The 21173-nt window shown below is 37.0% G+C and overlaps 1 protein-coding gene across 16 annotated transcripts in view; it reads left to right on the plus strand.

Annotated features, from left to right (window-relative positions):
* The window catches only part of MPDZ (multiple PDZ domain crumbs cell polarity complex component), a 93435-nt gene that overhangs the window by 35389 nt on the left and 36873 nt on the right, over positions 1-21173 (plus strand). For 7 of the 16 annotated variants that reach the window (XM_054281489.1, XM_054281507.1, XM_054281531.1 and 4 more), the window contains 9 exons: positions 936-1103; positions 2088-2273; positions 5014-5223; positions 7635-7751; positions 10238-10396; positions 13196-13483; positions 14411-14534; positions 17563-17761; positions 20619-20660. In XM_054281489.1, coding sequence (XP_054137464.1) covers positions 936-1103; positions 2088-2273; positions 5014-5223; positions 7635-7751; positions 10238-10396; positions 13196-13483; positions 14411-14534; positions 17563-17761; positions 20619-20660 — 1493 coding nt within the window. The remainder of the gene's footprint in view (positions 1-935; positions 1104-2087; positions 2274-5013; positions 5224-7634; positions 7752-10237; positions 10397-13195; positions 13484-14410; positions 14535-17562; positions 17762-20618; positions 20661-21173) is intronic. The other 9 variants (XM_054281523.1, XM_054281560.1, XM_054281574.1 and 6 more) reach the window with 3 other exon arrangements.

Consider the following 21173-nt stretch of genomic DNA (forward strand, 5'->3'; position numbering starts at 1 on the left):
GTCTGCTGGGATGAGGAGGAGAATCAAAAGTAAGACCTTGTTAAGTTGAGATAACAGCAGTTTAATAATTGAAACAAAGTAAAGTATAATAATAATAATAATAATAATAATAATAATAGAAATATTAGTAGAAAGGAGAAAAACCTTCAAGTGATGCACAATGGAAGTGTTCACCACCTGCTGACCAATGCCAGACCCTGTCCCTGAGCTCTGATCAGTGCACTTTCCAGTTAACTCCCCAGTTATATACTGGGGACATGACACTCTTGAGTGTGGAATATCCCTTTGGCCAATTTGGGTCACTTATCCCTTGTGTGTTCCTTCATAGCTTTTTTTCCTTTTTTGTACCTCCTCACAGGCAGAGCATGAAACATCAAAAACTCCTTGACTCAGCTTAGCAGCAGCCAAAACATTGGTGTGTTATCTAATCCAAAACTGAATCCAAAACACACCACTGTGCAACTAGTGAGAATAAATTAACCCTATCCCAGCTGAAACCAAGGCAGTGACCGAAAAAGAATATGTAGTGAAAGTATTAAGATTTAATAGGATTATCCCAACTCAGTGAATGGACTAAACATCTAATTACTTTTCTAAATTATTCTTTTACAATTAAGATGTGAATTTGGTTTATATTAATGCAAGAAACATGAAAGTTTGTTGTATATGGTGTTTGTAGGGCAGTGTCATGCATTTTAAAAGACCATACATACATTTATTTCAATATGTATCTTGGTACTGAGAACCAAATTGAGTAGAAATTAAGGGTTGGAGGTGTCTATTAGCATGGGGATTTTTGTTGCTTTTATTTTACTTTTTTTTTTAATGAGGTGATTAGTGAGTTGGGGTTGGCTTGGGTTTTTTTTTACTCATTTTTGTTATTGTGCTTCAAATACACTCTAGTTCTAATCAGTGTGTGTTCTTTATTTATTGAGGTGAATGACATCTCTCTGCTTGGAGAAAACCACAAGGATGTGGTCAGTATCTTGAAAGAGCTGCCTATTAAGGTGACAATGGTGTGCTGTCGTCCAGTAGCTCCACCTGTCACTCAACCAGAAATACTAGACAGTCTAAGCCTGTCTGAAGTTCAGCTCACAGAAAAGGTATTTTGTCTTTAAACAATCACTGAAAATAACAGTTTCCTTGAGAAAAAAAAGATTAAGTTCTTCTATATGATTAGAAATATATTTTAATATTTTTGGAATTGGAGCCAGTCTAATAGGAAACAGCAAATAATGTTTATATGCTATTTTTAGGCCCTCAGAAGATATGAATCCTGGCTGGTCATGGGCCAAATATTGTAGGATGTGGGGCTTTCTCTCTAAGTACTATGCTTCTTGTTCTGTAGGCGAGATATAGGAATATAGCAAATTGACCTTGGGTTCTTTAGAATCTGAATGTATTTAATCTAGTTTTGAACTTTGCTACTTGGCTTTGCATTGCATAACAGTGTTTGATTTCCTTGACTGACACTTCTGTCATTTGCAAGTGCACAGCTCTGGGCAGCCTGGTGAACTAAACATGTAGGAATGGCCTAGGGTGTAGTATACAAAGCAATAGCATTTGTATGAAAAGAGAAGCAGTTAACTCTGAGTTCTGAGCAAGGCACCAAATTCAGCTTATAGTTTCTAAACTTCTCTATGAAACCAAGTGAAGAAAAGTCTGTGTACATATGAGTGTACATATGTATGTACATATTTGTTTGTTCTTACTTTTATTAAATATTCTGGCTACTATCAGTATGATTACATTTAATGAAGGCATATTTTAGACATAATATTTAATAACATATATTTCCCAATATTTGAATGCATATACTAAAAAAGTTTTTTGAAGATTTTTATTTGACAGAATTTTGTAAATATTTTTGTTGTGAGTAGTTTAATATACTTGCAGCTTGGCTATGAAGGATAATTGAATTTTGTGTGAGGTTTATTAGCGTTTGTTAAATCTCCTGAGTGCTTGCACTTCTTCTGTGTTTAGAGATAATCACTTAGGTCTCATCTTTTTTTTTGTAATTAGGTTTTTGTCTCTTAAGATTCTCAAGTGTTTACATTTTATTGATGAACATTTACTGTTTTTCTCAGGGTCACATAGAACTTGGATTCGTCGGCTCCTCAGACACAGAGGGAACAACTTTGGAAACAGCTGATGAGGGTCAGAGTATGGAAGACGTGCAAAGCTCATCTCTGGCAATGTGGGAAACAGAAATACAGCACATTGAGCTGGAGAAAGGGAGTATGGGGCTTGGATTTAGCATATTGGACTATCAGGTAATTTCTGCACTTCTTTGGATGCAGGACAAAATACTTTGTATTGTTTGGATCTTGCAGTATGTTCTATGCATTTTAAGGGTCAACATTAATTGAAACCAAGCAATAGAGTAGAACTAATCACAGCTGGTAAGCATTCCAGTAATTACATTACATATTTCTCTCATTGTATTAAGACTACAGTTTCTAATGATAGTAATACTGGTTCAGAAAAACAGGTAATCCATTATATGCTAGGGTTTTCAGAAACCTGTCTTCTAGTGACCCAAGGACAACAAATTATGTAGCCAGCATATTTAGGCATTTAGCCATGTATTTTGCACCTGCAGTGAGGTGTTTAGGGCAAGATCCAATAAAGGACTTAAATGCTTAAAGCAGGATTTACTAAAATCCAGAACTGTAATTCTGAAATCCCTTGCTTAGCTGCTGTCTGTCGGGGACATGCTTAAACATCCCCATTCATTTTGTGTTTGACTTCAGAATTCCTGGATACCTAAAATATGTTTCTTGGTGTGTCCCAGTCAACAGCTCACTGCCTGTCTCTTGCCTTCACTTGGTAAGGATGCCAGAACAAATATTCCTCCTGTTCCCAGTTTTCCAGTGGATAATTTTTAATTGAATATCAAGTAATTTCTCCCTGAGGCCAATGTAGGCTTTTGCTGAGCTGTTCTCTGGTGCCATGGGGATCACATCTCTTTCCAGGTTTCCACTTGATCTTGTCCATAGAAATGCATTTACATCTGAGATAACTTCCAGGGGGGAATTATGGCCCCAGGGCACTCTTTACAATTAAGCTGTGGCTTAGATTTTGCATTTGCACACTGATAAAGTGAAGAGCAGTGTAGTGTAATGTGAAAGATAAAGGCATAGTAAAGTGTCTTTTATGAACGCTGAGCACTGACTACTCTTTAAAGTGTTGCTCGTGATGCTCTGCAGTGAGACATCACAGATTAGCCTGAGTGTTTAAGTCCATGTCAGCACGCAGTAGAAGTATTTTTGCTTCAGTCTCTTCTGAGCATTAACAGAAATGGTGGGTGCGTATGTGGTTAGTGACTGAATTTTGTTTATGGATAATGAATAATAGTACCAAAGGCTTGTGGGAAGTGCCTTAAGTTGGTTAATGTATTTTTCAAATATCAGGTGGTATAACTTATATTTTTCAAATAGAAGTTAGTCTTCCAGCTTTACTCAGCTTTCTCACACTTAGTTTTTTTTTTGATGTTGTAATATTTGGGTACTGTCATATGTTCTTTCTTTTGATGTGCATTAAAAATTCCACTTTGTCACCGAAGTTTTGCTGTCTTATAAGACTGTGAACAGTAAATTTACAGGGAGATTTGCATTTCTATTTTTCTGTTTCCATCAAATTCTCAATTCATTTTCAGTGAAGGGTGAACTAAACTTGAGGAGAATTATGCTTGTACTAATGCATTCCTTATGTTTTGTACAATGGCAGGCCTGTAGAAAGGTCTGCATAATTTCTAACTCTAAGGAGGACTGTGACATAGACCACAGAGGCTTGTTTCTTTTTTTTTCCCAAAAAATGTGTCATGCAGTGCCATCTAAAGTGACAGTGTAAGTATTTACTGTTAAAATAGTAAGGAAGATGTCAATGCTCAGCAGCACTGCTAGTTATATTTTGACTTGGGAAGTGTTTTATTGCTCCATGGCATTTTTTTTTTTACTGTCATCAAGTGCTAAGGGTCTTCTTGATGCCCTCCCTCCATCAACACTTCTCTCTCACACCAGCTTTCAGCGGTCTCTGTATTCCTGTGGCATTTTCATGTTGCTTTGATGGTGTCTGTCCTTTCAGATGTACATCTTGACATGAAAACTTGTTACAGCTGCATGCTGGTTTGTAGATGTTTGCTTTTCTCTACTTTTGCTTTCAGTACTGTTACAGGGTTGCAATTTTGGGGGTTTTTTTTTCTGTTCATGCTCTCAAGTGAACTGCATGTTGGAAGTATTAACATGATGTTCCTTGTGAATGTAGTTCTGTAAGAATTGCAGAAATTTTTTGCATGTGTGATAATTGTTATAGAAGAATTATATATTCCTGTTAATAGTATTTGATGCTAGTTTTTTTAAATAAAATTCAGTATATTGGAGGATGGTCACTTAAAAGCAGTTTTCTTTCTTAAAAGCAAACATCACTTTGATTTGTCTTGTTGATTAGTCTTATATTGGTATGTTCTTCTCTCATGTAAGCATTTAATTAGGCATGCACAAGACCTTGCCTCTTGAAAATGCTTTCTCATTTGAGCAATATCATGAAGTATAAGTCAGTTATTGAAAATAAGTAATTCATTCCACTGGAGTGCATGTGTTACATTTGCCTCCCCCCCCCCCCATCTACATTCCCCACCTGCGTCCTCTGAGTGCAAGGGAGGATGAAGTTTGCAACACTGTTGTTACAGTAGGAAGTCTATGAGTATGAGTTTCTGATGTGCATGGATGACACTGTGCACATATAGTAGCATTTTATATTGGAGATACATGATGGAACATCACCTAAATAGGAGTAATAATTTTCGCACTTAAGAATTGAAATTAATGGGGGTCTAAGTGTATGGACAGTACAGACAGGATGGTTTGCTCCTACTGAAGGTTCATCTAGAGGAGAGCAACACTTCTTAATAACACAACTCTAGTCAATAAAAGGTCATGAATAAAAATTCTCCTCTCAAGATATAAAAGAGTAAAAACAATTAAATATTTTTCTTCCCTTTTATTTAATTAGGATCCTGTTGATCCAGCAAACACTGTAATTGTAATTCGCTCATTAGTTCCTGGGGGTGTGGCTGAGCAAGATGGCAGACTTCTTCCTGGAGATCGGCTTATGTTTGTCAATGATATCAACTTGGAAAATGGCAGCCTGGAGGAAGCGGTGCAAGCACTGAAAGGAGCCCCAACAGGAACAGTTAAAATAGGAGTTGCCAAACCATTGCCTGTAAGGATTTGGGAATTCAGTGTGTATTTTTCATATAATTGAAGCTGGTACATGCTGATCCTGAGTTCTCCATACATTTTGTGTGTTTTGAGGTACAGTTGGGTGGCCCAACTATTATCTCACATGTAGGAGTTGCCTGGCTAGTATAGTGCTGGTGTAGTGATTGCAGGACCTAGCACACCTGTCTTGCAGATGAAAAAACAGCAAAGCACCTTGCAAACAGCAGAATCTTTCAAGGCTGAAAATTGCCATAATATTGAACACTGTACACTTTACATGCTTCTCTGAATGTGTGAGATGGTGACATAAAGTTGGTTTTGATTTGTGTGGAATTTACCGATTCCTTTGCTTTGCAAGGTATAGTATTGTTACGGCTGCTATTCTGCTTGGGGAGGTTGTTTCATTTATTCTGGGTGTTGTGTGAGAGAAACAAGAAAACATTCAAGAGGTTCAATAACAAATTTCTACTTGTAAGCTTAAGAACATTAAGGTAGAATAATACTTGGCAAATTTTAAAATATAGGTATTTTAGTTAGAAATGCAACCATATAAAAGCAAAAAAATAGCACTTCAGACAATGTATATGGGAAAAGAGAGAAAAAGAAGGGATAAGGGTAGAAAGGTATATAGTCACTACCCATGGATCCAGTGAAAAGACTTGATTGTTGCAATTTCAGTACCCCTTCAAAGTGCTGGTCGCAGTCTTGATCTGCTGGGGATGGGGGAAACCCATGAAACACAAAGTTCAATGACTTAATCCACGCTCAGGCTAGGTGAGAATGCCCAACTACCTCCCGTGAGGTGAAGAGTTTTACACTGTCTCATGTAACACCATAGATCACAGGGCATTCCTCTCTTTGATGGTTTAGGACACCTAAGATGTTACAACTTCCTCTCAGGTTAGCATGATGGAGCCAATTATAGCCCATGAGAAGGCATGAACACCTTCAGCTTCATGTGAGTGTCCTGGTAGGTCTCTAGAGGGGAATTTTCACACCTGAGCCACTTGTGTAAGGACATGGACATGATAAAAAGCACTATGGCAACTTGCAGGATTTGATTTTTACCAGCCTCTTCCCTTATCTGGCTCAAAACCCAGCTTGTAGCCTTGGGTGGTGGGTGTGTACCCCCTCTGTAGCTGGGTGGTTACTTTGTGCTTGGTCAGCAAAGTGCCTGCTCCTTTGGCAAATGTTTGATGCATGCACCATTAACATTCCAGCCCCTCACAAGTATCTACGCAATCTTTGTATTTGAACAGCACACTTTGTTTATGTTATATTGTGTCGTCTTCAGTTTGTATACATCTAACTGATTATTTCAGGTTTGGTTTTATAAGGTAGTCTGTTAGTTAAAGTAGTTAAAGATTACCCATGGTCACTGAGATAGTATAGCAGTAAGAATGGTAGTGAACGAGCATCCCTTGTGGGTTAAGTTCAAATCAGGAGAATGGCATTAGTTCATACATACAAGGAAGATACCTTTCTCTGTATTAGTAAGTGCAAGTACATTTTAAGGGTTCATTTTTGTTTTTCATAAATTTCTAATCTTGTAACCCTTATGGATGTAGATACCAAATTTTCATTCTTAGTGGATCTTTGTGGAGAGAGTGGGAGGGAATGTCTGTTGTTTAAGTTCCCAGAAACCTTGCTTTTTGTAGTAAGAGAATACATTTTAACTTGCTCTGCTAAATTAATTTATTTTTAATTGGAGACTCCATATTAATTGCAATTGAAATTTCATACTCTTGAAGATGCCACTCTAAAAGAGAAAATGCATGGGGGTTTTGTTTCCCTAAAGTTGTAAATATACAGCATTTGCACTTCAATATTTCATGTATTGAGTTTGCCAAGTGATTAAATGTTGCAAATAATCCCTGCTTCTTTTGCAGTACTGGACAAATGCACCTACTATCAAGTTATGTTGGAAAAAGGTCTTGGTTTGTAGTCAGAATTACATTTTGTCCTCTAGAGGCTGACAGATGCAATTGTGAAACACAGAGAGTAGATGAAGTTTTCCTGCCTGCAAGCAAGATTGCTCTGTGGCTAGCAAGATTATAAAGACCTTTGCTGTTAGGCTCTTTCTCTGTTGGCAGCTGTGATGGCAGTTTTAGTATATCTTTATTAGGACCAGAAACTGAAAATGAGCCTAGACTTAAGCTGTGGGCTCTGTGGTATACCTGGACAGACCTTTTTCATTATTTGGGGTTTTAGAGTGAGGTGTGAAGCTGAATCAATTCAGGTAAATTTGAAAAAAAAAAACCCTGAATACTGTGACTGTGATTAAAATGATCTCTTTGCTGCATTTGGAATCCATTTGCCTTTCTAAACACCCCCTGCCCCTCTCGCAGAATGCACACTGCACCTGCTGTGTCCAGGCCACTCATCCGACTCAGAGCTTCGTTCTTTCTGCAGCTTTCACCCGAGGAGGGCTATGTCTCTGCTAAGGAAGATTGCTTTTTCTACGCTGCCCAGTCACTTGAGGAAGAGGGGCCAGCTGATGCAGCCCTCTTCCATGCTGAGCTGGCTCTGGTTAGTGGCCCAACTTACCACAGATTTCTTCAATCTTTGCATTTTGTAGTGAAAGGAGTAGCCTTGTCACTGTCCATGCTTATTTTTTAGTGTTCACTGTCTCCACATTACTCATCCACCGTAGGTGGGATGGATTCTGACTTTGTAGAAACTGGTGTCTAGAGACTTCGTCTTTTTGCATGAACTGTGAATCTGGCCTCTGATATGTACAATGCTGGGGAAAAAAAAGTATTTTGCTGATGTTTTCAAAAGTGCATGGCTATCCACTTGTCCTTGCATGCATTGAGCAGCCCTTTGGAAGTCTCATCTTTTCAGATGTGCACCTTTTCATGTGCTTATTTTTCCATGTATCGTAATACATCACTTTTCTACTGTGGAAGGTTTTTGATATTCCCTTTTTACATGTAATCCAGCCTTACAATGAATACTCTGTCTTCAAAAGCTGCAAATACTTCCTCCTGGTAATATTCTTTGGCCTTCAACATCAATCAGTGATTATGAGATTTACAAGGTCAAAAGGTCTTCACTTGTACGAACAATGCGGCTTACCTGAGCATTCAGTGCCTTACATAGCCCAGAAGTTGCCAATAAGATCTCAGATTAAAAAGATGCAGGACCTAGGGCACAGCAAAAAATCCCCCAACCTCTCCTCCCACAAAATAAAATAAAAACAACAATGAAGCAACAACCCAGAATACACATGTATATGTATGTATTCTAAGTGTGTATTCTCATGGTTGGGTCTGATATTGAAATTATTAGGCCCTCATTTTCTGGGGACCTGAGCAGGGAAGCAGCTTCTAAACATGAGAACTTAGTTCATTAGAGAAAAAGTCAAAGTTGAACAAAAACCTGAAATGCATCCTGTCAAGGAAAAAAAATCTCTGCATTACTGCTTCCAGCAGGTTTGCTGTTTTTTCACATTTGTATTTGGCAAGCTGATTAATAGCTTGCTTTTAAAGAAGACTGTCTGTTTTTAATTCTTCAGTTTGTTACCTTTAGCAGTTAGGTAACAGTATTTTTCTTGCTCCATTAATTTAGAAGAAGCACAGATTTTGTATTCTAAATAACCTTAATTGAATATGTGTTGAAATGATCAAATTAAAACTGTCTAAAAAATTTGACTTCCTTCTGTGCTTCCAATCAAAAAAAACTTGTGAAAAAAGCAATGAAAATACATGACATAATAAAATTGTCAGTCAAGTTTGTCAGTTGTCTTAATTAAATGTGCAAAATGGGAAACTAAATGTGCAGTCACCCAGCTGAAGATATGTTTTGAGAGTGCACTTATGAGATACTGTTTTTCATAGACAGATCGGTACTCAGATATGTTCTGAATTTTCACAATATTTTTTAGGGCATAGCTTTGGTAAAACGAATATGCTTTTTCAAGAAGATGATCTGAGAGTAAGTTACAGCAAAGAAGCAGTTTGGATTAGCAGTTAAGTCTGTAGGCTTGAAATAATAAAAAAAAATAATCCTTTTTACCCTGAAAAGGAATCAGTGTGTTGAATTACTGCAGATTGTTGCTACTGCTATAATGGATTCATAATATGATTAACCACAGGGGCTGAAAAACAAGTTAGATCCCATCTCAGGTGCACTCATCTGCTTCATACAAGTTTATCATACGAGCATGGCTTTTAATCCAGTGATCATTTTGTTGGCTTACAATATGTTCTTGAGCTCTGCCAGGGAGATGAAATAATAATCAAAGTGTACTGTACAAAGCACCATAAATTAGGGGGTTTAGGGCTTAATTTTATTCTCACATTTAAAAGAATATGAGTCTTTGAAAAAAATATGTTTCATTTTTAAAAAAAGACAAAAATACTACCCGTGTCAATTTCTGAAACTTTTAAAAATTTTCTTATGTAAGCATAATAGAAATATACAAATCCTTATTGTAATTTTATTGTCAAAAGCAAAATAATTTAAAATCTGTTAAAAAAATCACATAAATATTTTTTCGTATAAATGCACTTAAAAGCTCTGTAGTTTTCAAAATTGTTTTTAAGAGAGTTTAAAAATAACTGATCCTAAGAAGTTGAGTGAAGAGAACATTCCTGACATGTGGTACCAAGTGAAGCTCACTATTTTTTCCATGCTGAAAAAAATTAAAAAGAAAAACGAAAAAAAGCTGTAAAGAAATCAAAATATAGACACCAAAAAGTACAGTGGAATTCTCCCAACACTTTGTACTTCCATTAAGAGGCATGAGCGTGCCTCAGCCCCACAACTTATTCTGGTTCAGACTCTTGCATTACTTCAGATATTCTTTGCAACCTTTGAAGAAGTAGTAACACAGATTTACTGGAAGCAGAAAATTTTTCTACTGCACTGTGCAAATGTAATTTCAATTTAAAACATGGAATGAAACAGAAAAAGAAGAAAAGTATCAGTATGTAGTGGCTGGTGTGCATGTGTTTGAGGCTTATGTGGTGTGATGGCAACAGCCTGGCTGATTGAATTGCTTTTGTTATTAGGTGGACTCTGGCGAGGCAGATCTAGCGGATGAGTCCACCTTAGAATCACGGTATTCTCTGGAGAGAGACGTCTTCCAGGACTCAGTGACAGCTCTGCACGACAGTGCCTGTAGCGGTGAGGTGAACGACAGCTTCTCTCTTCCCTTATCAACTCCCAAGGTAAAATTGAGGATGGTTTTATTGATGGCAAACTTTGATTTTAAGTGTGAGCAGGCTGTATGATCAGATAGAAATGTTTTGTGTCATCCTGGTTCAAAATGCTGTATTTGCTAGCAGGGTAAAATTTGTTTTTAAAGTAGTGCTGATATCTTGCAGATGTCTTTGTTGAAGAGAGAGGCACATAGTAGGCACAAAGCTTGGATTTTTGCTAGATAAAGCATGATTTAGCCAGAGTATGGTGAACTGTTTGTAGTATTAAAGGTGTGGTGAGCAGTCTGCTAGAAAAAAATAGTTGTCATTCAAAGTATAGTAAAGAGTGGTAACACAAAATTACTCTGTTGCTCTGTATTTTAGTATGAAAAGCAAGAGTAAATTTTCATCCTTATTTTTACTTTTATCCTTCATAATTTGTTTGTTTCTGTGTTTTTGAATGAAATTTTCATAATGATGCTGTCATGAAAAGCAAATCTGTGTATGTCCAAACTCTGCTAATAGTTTTTATGTAAAGCAATAAATGAAGATTTATTTCAGAGTAATAAGAAGATAATAGCTTTTTTGGTTCTTAGTCACATACCCATAATGACCTGATTGCGTTATCTTTCTTTCCATAGTTTTTCATTGTTTTTTTAATCTTTAGATTTTAATATCACTAACCTAGAGCTTTCCAATTCCATTCTCCTAGCAGTCTTCATTGAAAACCACTGGCTTTGCAGTCTGTGGTCTTGAATAGAGTAGCTGCTGCTTTTTCTGCCACACCTGAGCTGCAGTAACTCCCATTAACCTTTCTGGAATATGTTTAGCTCTTATGAGATGCTGGTTAGAAAGCAAGGTTAATCTTCTAATGGTTTCTCCTAATCCACAGAAGAGCACATTTCTGCTGTGCCAGTGGGACAGCTTGCATTGTTTAACTCCGTAATTGTTACTTAAATGGATTATGCATTTTACATGCTTAGGAGCATTTTGTGAGATAGAGACTGGATTTACATTATATATCACATTGAGGCTCTAGAAAGACTTTAGTTATTTTCACCATTGACTTAAAAATAGCTTTGCTTTACATACTCTACTAAAATACAGTGGTCCTGACTTTTCAGTGTCCGTCTCTTTAGACTAGTCTGAAGTGAGTACTAAGTTCTCATCAAGCAGCCTATTCATGATTCAAGAAACAAACATAGTGGGAGGATTTGTCTGATGAAGACTTTTGAAGCAAGGAAAATGCAGTAAAAATTAAAACAGCACTGTTTGATGCTGTGAGGAATGCAAAGATATTTCAGTTATTTCTGGCTACAGGACAGTTGGCAGATTCGGCCAGGTCACTTTGGTGTCGCATTTAAAATAGGTGTTGAAAAACCTATTTTAAATAATGCAGATGCTCTAGTGAGGCCACATGTTACTATAGTTATGAATTCCTGGAATTGTGTTTGTCCTAAAAAATTGTATCATTGGCTTTTCTTTAAGTGAAACAAAAATAAAAATGAGCGTATGATGCAACTCTTAATATGGCATACAAAATAAATGTTGAGTATGATTTGATGCTTGTTTTCACTGAATTGGAAATGGATATGAAACAAGCTTAAGAGTAGATGTCCCAGCTGCATTTGAAACCTTGTAAAATAATTTAAATAGATTGTAGTATTGTGTTCTGTTCTCAAAAAGGTAGGAAATTATGTCATTGATTGTATCATGCAGATTAGTTGTATTTAGGCTCTACTCAATTATCTTCTCAGCTATTACTTAAACCACTTATTTACTGGTAAGCCTTTTTTGATTCTTGTCTGGGGGCAGAACAAGCCTGTATGTACTTCATGAAAGTTGACAAAAATGAATTCTAGGACTCTTGAGACAAAATGTTGCAAAATATCCCCAAGCACATCTCCCCACATTTTTGGAGAAGCAATAGAAGAATTAATAGGACTGGTGGATAACAAGACAGATAGAGGTAGTTGATTTTGAGCTCTCTTATTGCATTTCAGAAAAATATCTCTAATATTGATACTTAGAGCCTCTAAGTCTAACTTCTGAGTCCTTGATATATCTTTTTAAAATCTAATGGCCTAACTATTTTTAAAATAACTTACTTTAAAAGGTCAGCTAGAGAACATTTGAAGTTTTGGTTTTTTCTTTTCCAGAATGTTGTGATTGTTGGAATCCCTTGAAACATTTCAAAGTCATGGCCTCAGAATTTTGGAAGTCTAAACAAATGTGTAGGGAACTTAGTCCTAGTACTGCAGCCATAATTGGTAGATTTGCAATAATTATTAACTAGTAAGCTTCTGCAATTGCATTATTGTATTTCATTGTTGTCACATTTAAAATCCCCCATATTCACGTTTTGCTGAGGTTTGACCCAGTTTTTACTTGTCACTCTCTAAAGGAAGAGAAGTATGAAAGTTTCTGCTCAGTTAAATGGAAGATAACCGTATATTCTTATTGTCTGAGCTGCTTGAAATTCCTCTTTGCTTGCTAAGTGTGCTGAAAGTATTGCAGAATTCTTTCACCTGAGAAAAACAACTGTATGCTTGAATTTTAAAAACTTAATGGAGTTATTCAAGTTAGAGTTAGTAACTTGTACTGATTTCTGGTGTTGGAAAGCAAAAGAAATGGTCTAAGAAGTCAAGTTCACTTTATAGTAGAATGAATGCCTGTAGGGAACTGCAGATAAGGTTGGTCTTGCTGATCTCACAGCAATATGTTTGAATTCTATGAGATTAATTTTTGTTTAAGGTTTTAGCATGAAATGTGGTTTTGAATTATACTACAAATGAATAGTGATTGTTCATTGTCTCCTGTGTTGAACAGTCTGTTGGAGAGGAATGCCCAAATACTACAGGTGATTTCCATGTATCTGAGAAGAGTCTGTACAACATGAATCTGAATCAGAGACTGAGAGATGAAAAATCTGTAGTGGATAGTAGCCTGGAAACTGCAAGTGATTTTACTAAAATAGATCTTCTGACTCTGGAGGTTTCAGATATCAACCAGAATGAAAGTGAAAATACAGCAACATGGGCAACATCTCAGACAACATCAGAAGTTGTACTAAATACAAGCCTTGCTACTACTACACAGCTTGATCCCAATGAAAAAGTAAATTCTTTTGCCTTTTTTTTTTTTTTTTTACAATCATTTAAAAAACATACAGAAAGGCTGTAATTAGACCAAAGAATTTCCTGCAGGAATTGTCACAAGCCAATAGCCATGTATATTTCTTTGGTTATTAATTTCCTTTGAATATGTTAGCTCACGTCAAAACTTTGGGACATAGTCCTTTCCAAAACAAGACAGAATTTATTTTACTGTCATCAAGACAGTATTTTCTCAGAGGCTGATGGTACAGGGGCATATACAAGTCTTAAGTCTTCTCAGACCTTGCATCATTGACACTGCAGGGCACCTCCTGGACAGGATGGGAGTTTTCTTAGCCCTTGTTAACCTTCACAGGGACATGAGTGCACGTAGGAGGTGCAGAGCTGGAATTGGGATTGGGCCTAGGAAACCACAGGGGGGGTGGTGTGAATGTCTTGCATCATGCTGTTCTTGTAAACCTGTGCAGTTCAGCTCACAAACTGATCTGTGATAGTGCAGTGTGCAAACATAATTTTCCTTTATATGACAGTCACTGTGACATGTGTTTCTTATTTATTCCATTGAGTGACTTATTAAGAAATGCTTAAAAGAGCTGCAATTTCTTACAGGATTTGTTACTTTGTACTGGCAAATTGTTAGACATCTGTGGTGAATGAATGTGAAGCCCTTGAATTCATTATACTGATTTTGATATCTCTAAATTAAAAGCGTGCTTTGTGATAGATGTGGTACATTGCCTGAATGAAAACAGAATTTATAATATTTAATGAAAATATTGATCTTTGGTGAACTGACTTTTCTGTCTGTAAAAGGAATCTGACTTATTTATGTGCATGGGTTTTGTGTAAAGCAAAAGTAGTTGAGATCAGTGTGACCAATCTTTTTTATCTTGGTAAACTGAGCTGGTGTTGTTTTCCCTTATGTTAGGATCAATTGCTTTTAATGGAAAAGAGATGCCCAGTATCTTTGGAGGGAAATTCCACACCCCAAAATTCAGTCAAAAACATGTATGAGAAGACTATCACTATTGCAAAAGGCAATTCAAGCCTAGGTAAGTTAGTGAACTTTTTTTGTAAACTCTTCAGGAGTATGGCTATTGGTTTCTCTTGTACGTTCCATGTTTAATTAGTAAAAAATAAGTATTTTCCATTTCGTGGGAACAGGACACTCATTCTTTGCTGCTCTTTCCCTGTTTGACAGTGATGGCACTGGATCCATTTGCTGTCATTGTGAACACAGAAGTGAAATGTGCAGTCTAACTGACAATCTGTTCTCCCATAAAGGAGTTTAGTGTTTCCTAAATGTTTACAGAACAATTTTAATGCATCATTTTTCAATGTACTAATTTAGTGGAAAACCAAGGTATAGCCAAGGAATGCTGTAGAGGAACACTGTGGTCAAAGAGCTAAAGATGAAACTTTCAAATATTTGTAAACACGAAATGATCTTGCTTCCTGAGGATGGTCAGATGGGACTAAACAAGCTGCTTGCTTCCTTGCCTCAAGTTTGAATCCAAAGTGCCTCAATGTTTCTAACAGTCATGTCATTGATAAATTTAATAGGTAGTATTTTTGGCTTAATAATATTATCGTTTTGTAGTGAAGTTCTAAGTTTTTTGATATCTGCAACTTCCTGAGCATACTGACTAGAAACTTATTTTGGAGAGAGGGCACACAACAGATGATAATGTTTTTCATTGTCCTATCCAACTTTCAGGTGTGGCCCTGGACAGTGTGAGGAGGAGAACAGGAATAGAACCCTCTGAGAGCCCATGCTTTGTGTTGAAAGGGAAGGCTTTGTGTTGAAAGGAAGTGATGTATGCCTCCTGTTAGTGGCTTGTTTGTTTATTTGCTTTCATTTAGGTTCCTAGTATTGCTTCTTCCAGCCAACTGCATAATCTTGAAGACTCTCTGGGATTGGTAGGGCAGGACTTTGTGTAGGTGCTGGCTAATAACTCTGCAGATGTTTAAAATGGGCTGTCCACAGAATTGGATGTTTATAAACAGTTCCGAGTCAGGACTTCCTTGCTGTGCAGAGGTGGATGTCAGTTTTTTACAGCTGTGATGCTATATTTCGGTGGGCATCTTGACCTGGAATAAACTGCTTTCTGATGGCTGGATGCTCAGTCTGCCATATACCACCTTCATGAAACAGCCATCCTTCAAAATGGATCTGGTTTAAAATCAGGATCTGAAAAATAAAAAGATGTAGGAAAGGGTGATATGGGTGTAAGGTTCGTCTTTCATTGGTGTAACAGGCTTGGTTAACTACTACCTTGGTTAACTACTACTACCTACACTTCATGCAGCCTCATTGCCAGGCTGTATGAAGTGTAGGTCACAATGCATTTCAAAGCATCTGGATTTTGTAAAAAAACCGTTTTCTTTGCAATAAACTCTTCATTCAGTGGAGTAGGTTTTCATTTATGGATGAATATTTTAAGTGCAGTGAACATCAGAGCAAATTTCATCTCAAGCTTCATACGGCATGAAAATACAAACTTCAGCAGGGCATATTGGCAGACATTTTATGCATAAAAAATAAGACTGGTCTTGATATGTACAAAATATGAGTGTGAATATTGCTTTCTTCTGGCTTTTGACTGAAGCGTTTTTTTTCCAGTCTGAGTGTGCTCTGGCCTGGGAAGCAGCTTCAGCACAATGACCAGTTTAAGCACATGGCTGCACTGCTTTAACCCTTCATTTTTGAAAAAGCAGCTAAGTCAAGAGCTGTGAATGATGTTGCAAGCTGCAGCTGCATTGATTAAATAATTGAGGGTTAGGAGCTGGCACTTCTTTTTTCCTTTCAAATGGTGTCACCCGTATTTTGGAGCAGCTCTTTAATGCCAGCTGCTGCTGGAGCTCTAACATTTTGACTGTGATTTTTTAAAAGATGAGAAGCACCCAAATGCAGAAGGGCTGAAATGCCATTGTCCTGAAAAAAGTTTGGCAACTTTACAGTGGAATTTGCATTTTTAATCTGAAACTGTAGGTTTCCAAATTGTGACATCAGGCTTTCAGATCTGTAATGATGGTGTCAGCATAGGAAAAGGGAGAGGGTGTCTGTTGTATGTGTGATGTTTTCCTAAAGTGCTGTTACACTACCCTCAGTAATGTCTGTTACTATGTTAGCCAAATAGCAAGGTTAGGTTCAGAATTTCAAACAACATTTTGAAAAAATAAAAAGTATTTATTAAGCAGTATTAAGATAGTGGAAGTGCACTGAGTGGACTTCAGGGTTCCAGCCCTGCCTTTCCCACTGCCTTAGTGAAGAACTAAGTTTTTCCTGAAACTGTTACTAGGGTCTGTTTCATGAGCACCAACTGCCCTGAAGATAACAGTGACAACTCATGTGTGTAAGAACAGTCACACTGATGCATGAGGGCCATCATAAGTCAGTCCCTATAGGTTCCCCATGGGAGAGGAGGGGCCAAGAGGATATCCGTCTTATTCCCATTACTGGAAAGAAAGTGAAGTTAAAGGGTATAAATATTCAGAAGCAGTACCCTTCTGTTTCAAGTAAAATATTGGGCTGTATCCATCAGCAATATACAGATTTTCAAAGAAGTCAGAATGCTCTTCTGGGTCTAAGCTAAGGCCCACCTAGGAGAGCAGGAAGACAACCAGCATCTCAGTGGGATCAGATTCATGCTTTCTGTTGAAAATAAGTGTGTATTTGTTTTCAGCTATTAATTACCTGTTTAATCATTCCACCTTTCCAAATAGAGTTGTCATAAACAAAAGTAAATGTGTATAAACTCAGTGAACCATTAGAGGAGTGGTGATTTTAAATGGTTTTTAAGCAATTTCATTATCTTTCTTATTTTTTGCTTAAATATTCTACTGTCTTAATTTTTCTTGTATTGAACTGAGAATGTGAACTCATAACAAGATAAAGTTACTGTGACTGTGATTTGTAGTTGCTGTCTCAAAGGAGGAGAGTAAGAGCAATGTTTATAGGCTTGCTGATATTGGCAGGTTGGCTGGCTGACTTTTCCTTTCCCTGTGCCCCATTTCTTTATCTTGGCACCCAGAGCTGTGGCTCAAAGACATTAACTGTTTCATGTGTTTTTACTATAGGGATGACAGTAAGTTCCAATAAAGATGGTTTGGGAATGATAGTTCGCAGTGTCATCCATGGAGGCTCAATAAGTCGCGATGGACGGATTGGTGTGGGGGACTGCATCCTGTCCATTAATGAAGAGTCAACCACTAACTTAACCAATGCACAGGCCCGGGCTATGCTGAGACGACATTCGCTCATTGGACCAGACATAAAGTAGGTAAAAGTAGATGATGAGTTACGGTAGGAAAAAGCTGATAATCAGTTTGTTTTTTTATAATTTACGCAAGTATTTTAAATGCAAATTTTGTTATTACACATCAATTCATCTTTAAGTTGCAGCGTCATATGGATATTTCACCTACAGATCACATTTCCATGGATTTCAAAGATGAGATCATTTAAGTGAGAGGCTTCAGATACTCTTAGAAATCACTGTCATGAGTATCATCATTATTACTGTCCTGCCTAGTTTTACAGAAAGAATAGGATTAAACAGAATTTTGCATTTATATTATGACTCTTCTGAGGAAAGTTACAATTTTCTCAAGATGTTTGTGGTTCTTGAAGGTGAACTCTCCCAGCCATTGCACAAGTCATTTCATCTAGTTTTTTTCATGGCTTTTGGTTTTGGGTGCCAGACAGAAAGTGTGAAATATGATGTCAGTGCAGAACATTAATGCTTAAAACATTTCAGTACGTCTATGACAAACATTAGAAACACTGTTTTCTGTAGGCACTTTCAATTTTTTATTAGTACATATGAATAAGCTGTTGCTCTTATGCATAACTGTCTGCTCTTGGTAGTAGTAGTTTCAAATTTCCAATAGTTAATACAAGTTTTGAGAATCCCTTTTGAGAAGAAAGTTTCTTTTCCTCAGGTTCACAAAGTTACAAAATTTTAACTGCCTTAAAGTACAATTCTTTCTAGTTGCTGTGGTTGTGGAATTAACTTTTCCTACAAGAAGCATCTGGAAATGAGGTGGAACTGTAGGCCCACCAATGCTGAGTTTACAGCTCCAAAACCTAGTGACTATTTTCTCTGTTTAGCATGTGGTAAGATTTATTGGGTCAGATATGGAAAGGGATTAATGGAGTTGTTGGTAATAGAAGCCTCTACTTATTGGTAAGGGTGTCCTTGAAAGAATCAGTCCAGTCCTAGTGTGGTTATGGGTGTAACTGAGGTTAGAACTGGGCTCAGAATGGACAGCAGGGTATTCCATACTCGCCCAAAAATATTCTAGCTTGGAAGAGATCTAGTGTTTTGGGAACAGGTGGGCAGAGTACCTTCACAATGGCTACTGGGGTTACTTGCCTGCCCCATAGCTGTCATGCATTTAAGATTATGATTTAATGTAAGCCTGTTTAAATAAAGGAATATGCTCATAAAATGAATTACATTATTGTTAATGCTCTCAGGAATATAAGCGAGTCAGTGTTGATAAAGTCTGACATTGATTATTACTGTAGGGTTCCAAACGATGACTCCCAGTTGTCATGATTGAAGTCAGTTGTATGTGCACATGCATGTGTATGTGTATCTGCTAAGAGACACAAATGCTGCAGCACTATTCTTCTATGAGGAGTCTTTTTTCATGCTATAGTTAGTAATCATAGTACTACATAGTATGTTCACTGTTTGTGCTTATGCTTTTATAGCTGCTCTATTTTATGCTGTGTGACTACAAATTTTGTTTTGTAGTCTTAACTTTTGCAGTTATGTTAGAAATACTAAAATCTTGCCTTAGGTGTGGATATTCAGATTTTCCAGAGAAAAATGCATCCCATTTCTGAAAGATATTGCAGAAAAGGAGCAATTGCTATTCATATTCTTACTCAAGATTTTTGTCTTTTGTTTTGTATTGTTCTTTTTTGCATTCCTGTGACAAGTTTTAGAGTTTTTTCCCTCCACTGTAGAGAGTTTTTTTTCTCCACTTTAGAAACAGAAAGACTAAATCCATTGGTAGCTTCTAAAGGAGTCTTGCAAGAAAAATGACAGTATTTTTGTGACTACATAATTTTGCTGTAGTACTATTCAACATAAAACTTTTGTTTAATTTTTAACTTGAAGGAGCAGTAGAGGATCCCAGAAAAATATTATGATACAAACATGAGGCTAACACCCCAAGTCAGAAATTTGGAGATGAGGAGCTTCACGTTAAGATAGTTCTTTCTGTTTGCTGAGAAGGATACACACCCCTCCCCCATTCCCCTCCCATATTTGTCAATTCAGAGCTGATGTGGTGCATCACCTTGCAGCATTTTTGATTTAAGGGTCATCATTTCAAAGATTTAAGTTGAATCTCTTTGGTGTCTTCCTTGGAGAACAAGGGTATGCTAGCACTCAGACGTGACCATCTAGGTATCAATCCTCTTAGTCCTTACTTCAAAATTTGCCCCTTGTAGATTGAGCATTTTTTGGGTAGTTGGGTGGCCCAAAAAAGTGATTAAGCAGAAGTGTTTTGCTTCCAAAGCTGTATTTCAAATATTATTTGCAGATAAAACACAAAGCTGTTCTTACCGGCCATGTAAAGGCATTCTTTAATTCTGTTAAATGATATTTGATTTTGAATAGTTCAAGAACAAGCAGCCTGAGTTTCAGAGTTGCGTATTTAATTTTTTTCTCCTCTATGTGTAGAAAAGTGCCTTACTGAATGTATTTCGTTTCACTTCTCACTCTACCTTGCCGGAAACTCTTGTATTTCTGTAATAAAGCCAGTGTTTTGTGCTCAACAGCGGAGGCTTGTAGCATCTGTCAGATAATTATAAAGCTGAATTAGAATTCACCTGACTGAATGGGGGGGATGAATTCCTGATCAAGAAATGTGAGAGATTGCAATTCCATTTTCCATGCCTCTTAATAATCAGTGCTATAGACAATAATAAAGAGCAGATGTTTTCTGGGTTAGATTTAGATGAAGTGGAGGTGGAACAGGAGAAAAAAAAGAAAAGAAAAAAAAAAACCAGCTCACACTTCTACATACATAAGTATGCCTCTCACATTCAGCATGAGACATTGATATTAATTAACACCATTGTAAAAAGATGCTGCATCGTATGCTTCACGTTCTAGATCTTCTCCAGCACCTGCTGATGATCAGGCCCTGTGTTATGTGTGAGTATTGGCAATTCAGAAACTCATTATGGCTCTGTGTTGCAACTTGTCTGTAAAATCATTCCATGCTTTTATGACATCAATAGTAATGTCAGGGATATATCCAGATATAGGTACATATTCTCTTTCTTCTCATGTATATTTGTGTGTGCATGCACATGTGGCTGCACATGTGGATGTGTATATATATTTTTTAATTAAGAAATATACAACTGTGTGTGTATAATTGTATAATATATTTATATGTGGCCTTAAACTTGAAGATTGGAACATGCTTTCTAAGTCTGGAATGAAAATACCAGAAAAAAAATATTGCTAATATATTTAAATTTCATCTATGACAGCCACCCAAGATGTGCTCAGAGCACGTGTGCATGTTGTGTGTATGTGTACATGGTTCACTTCTAGAATTGGCATGAGTACAATGTACTGATATCTGGATTAATCTCAGTGTCATATTTTCTGTGGCACTTACATTTTACTTCCTTCATATATGCAAAGGTTCAAATTGAA

This window comes from Melozone crissalis, unplaced genomic scaffold, assembly GCF_028551555.1.
Source record: "Melozone crissalis strain CALT ecotype California unplaced genomic scaffold, PUWL_Pcris_2 ptg000005l_1, whole genome shotgun sequence".
NCBI lineage: Eukaryota > Metazoa > Chordata > Aves > Passeriformes > Passerellidae > Melozone > Melozone crissalis.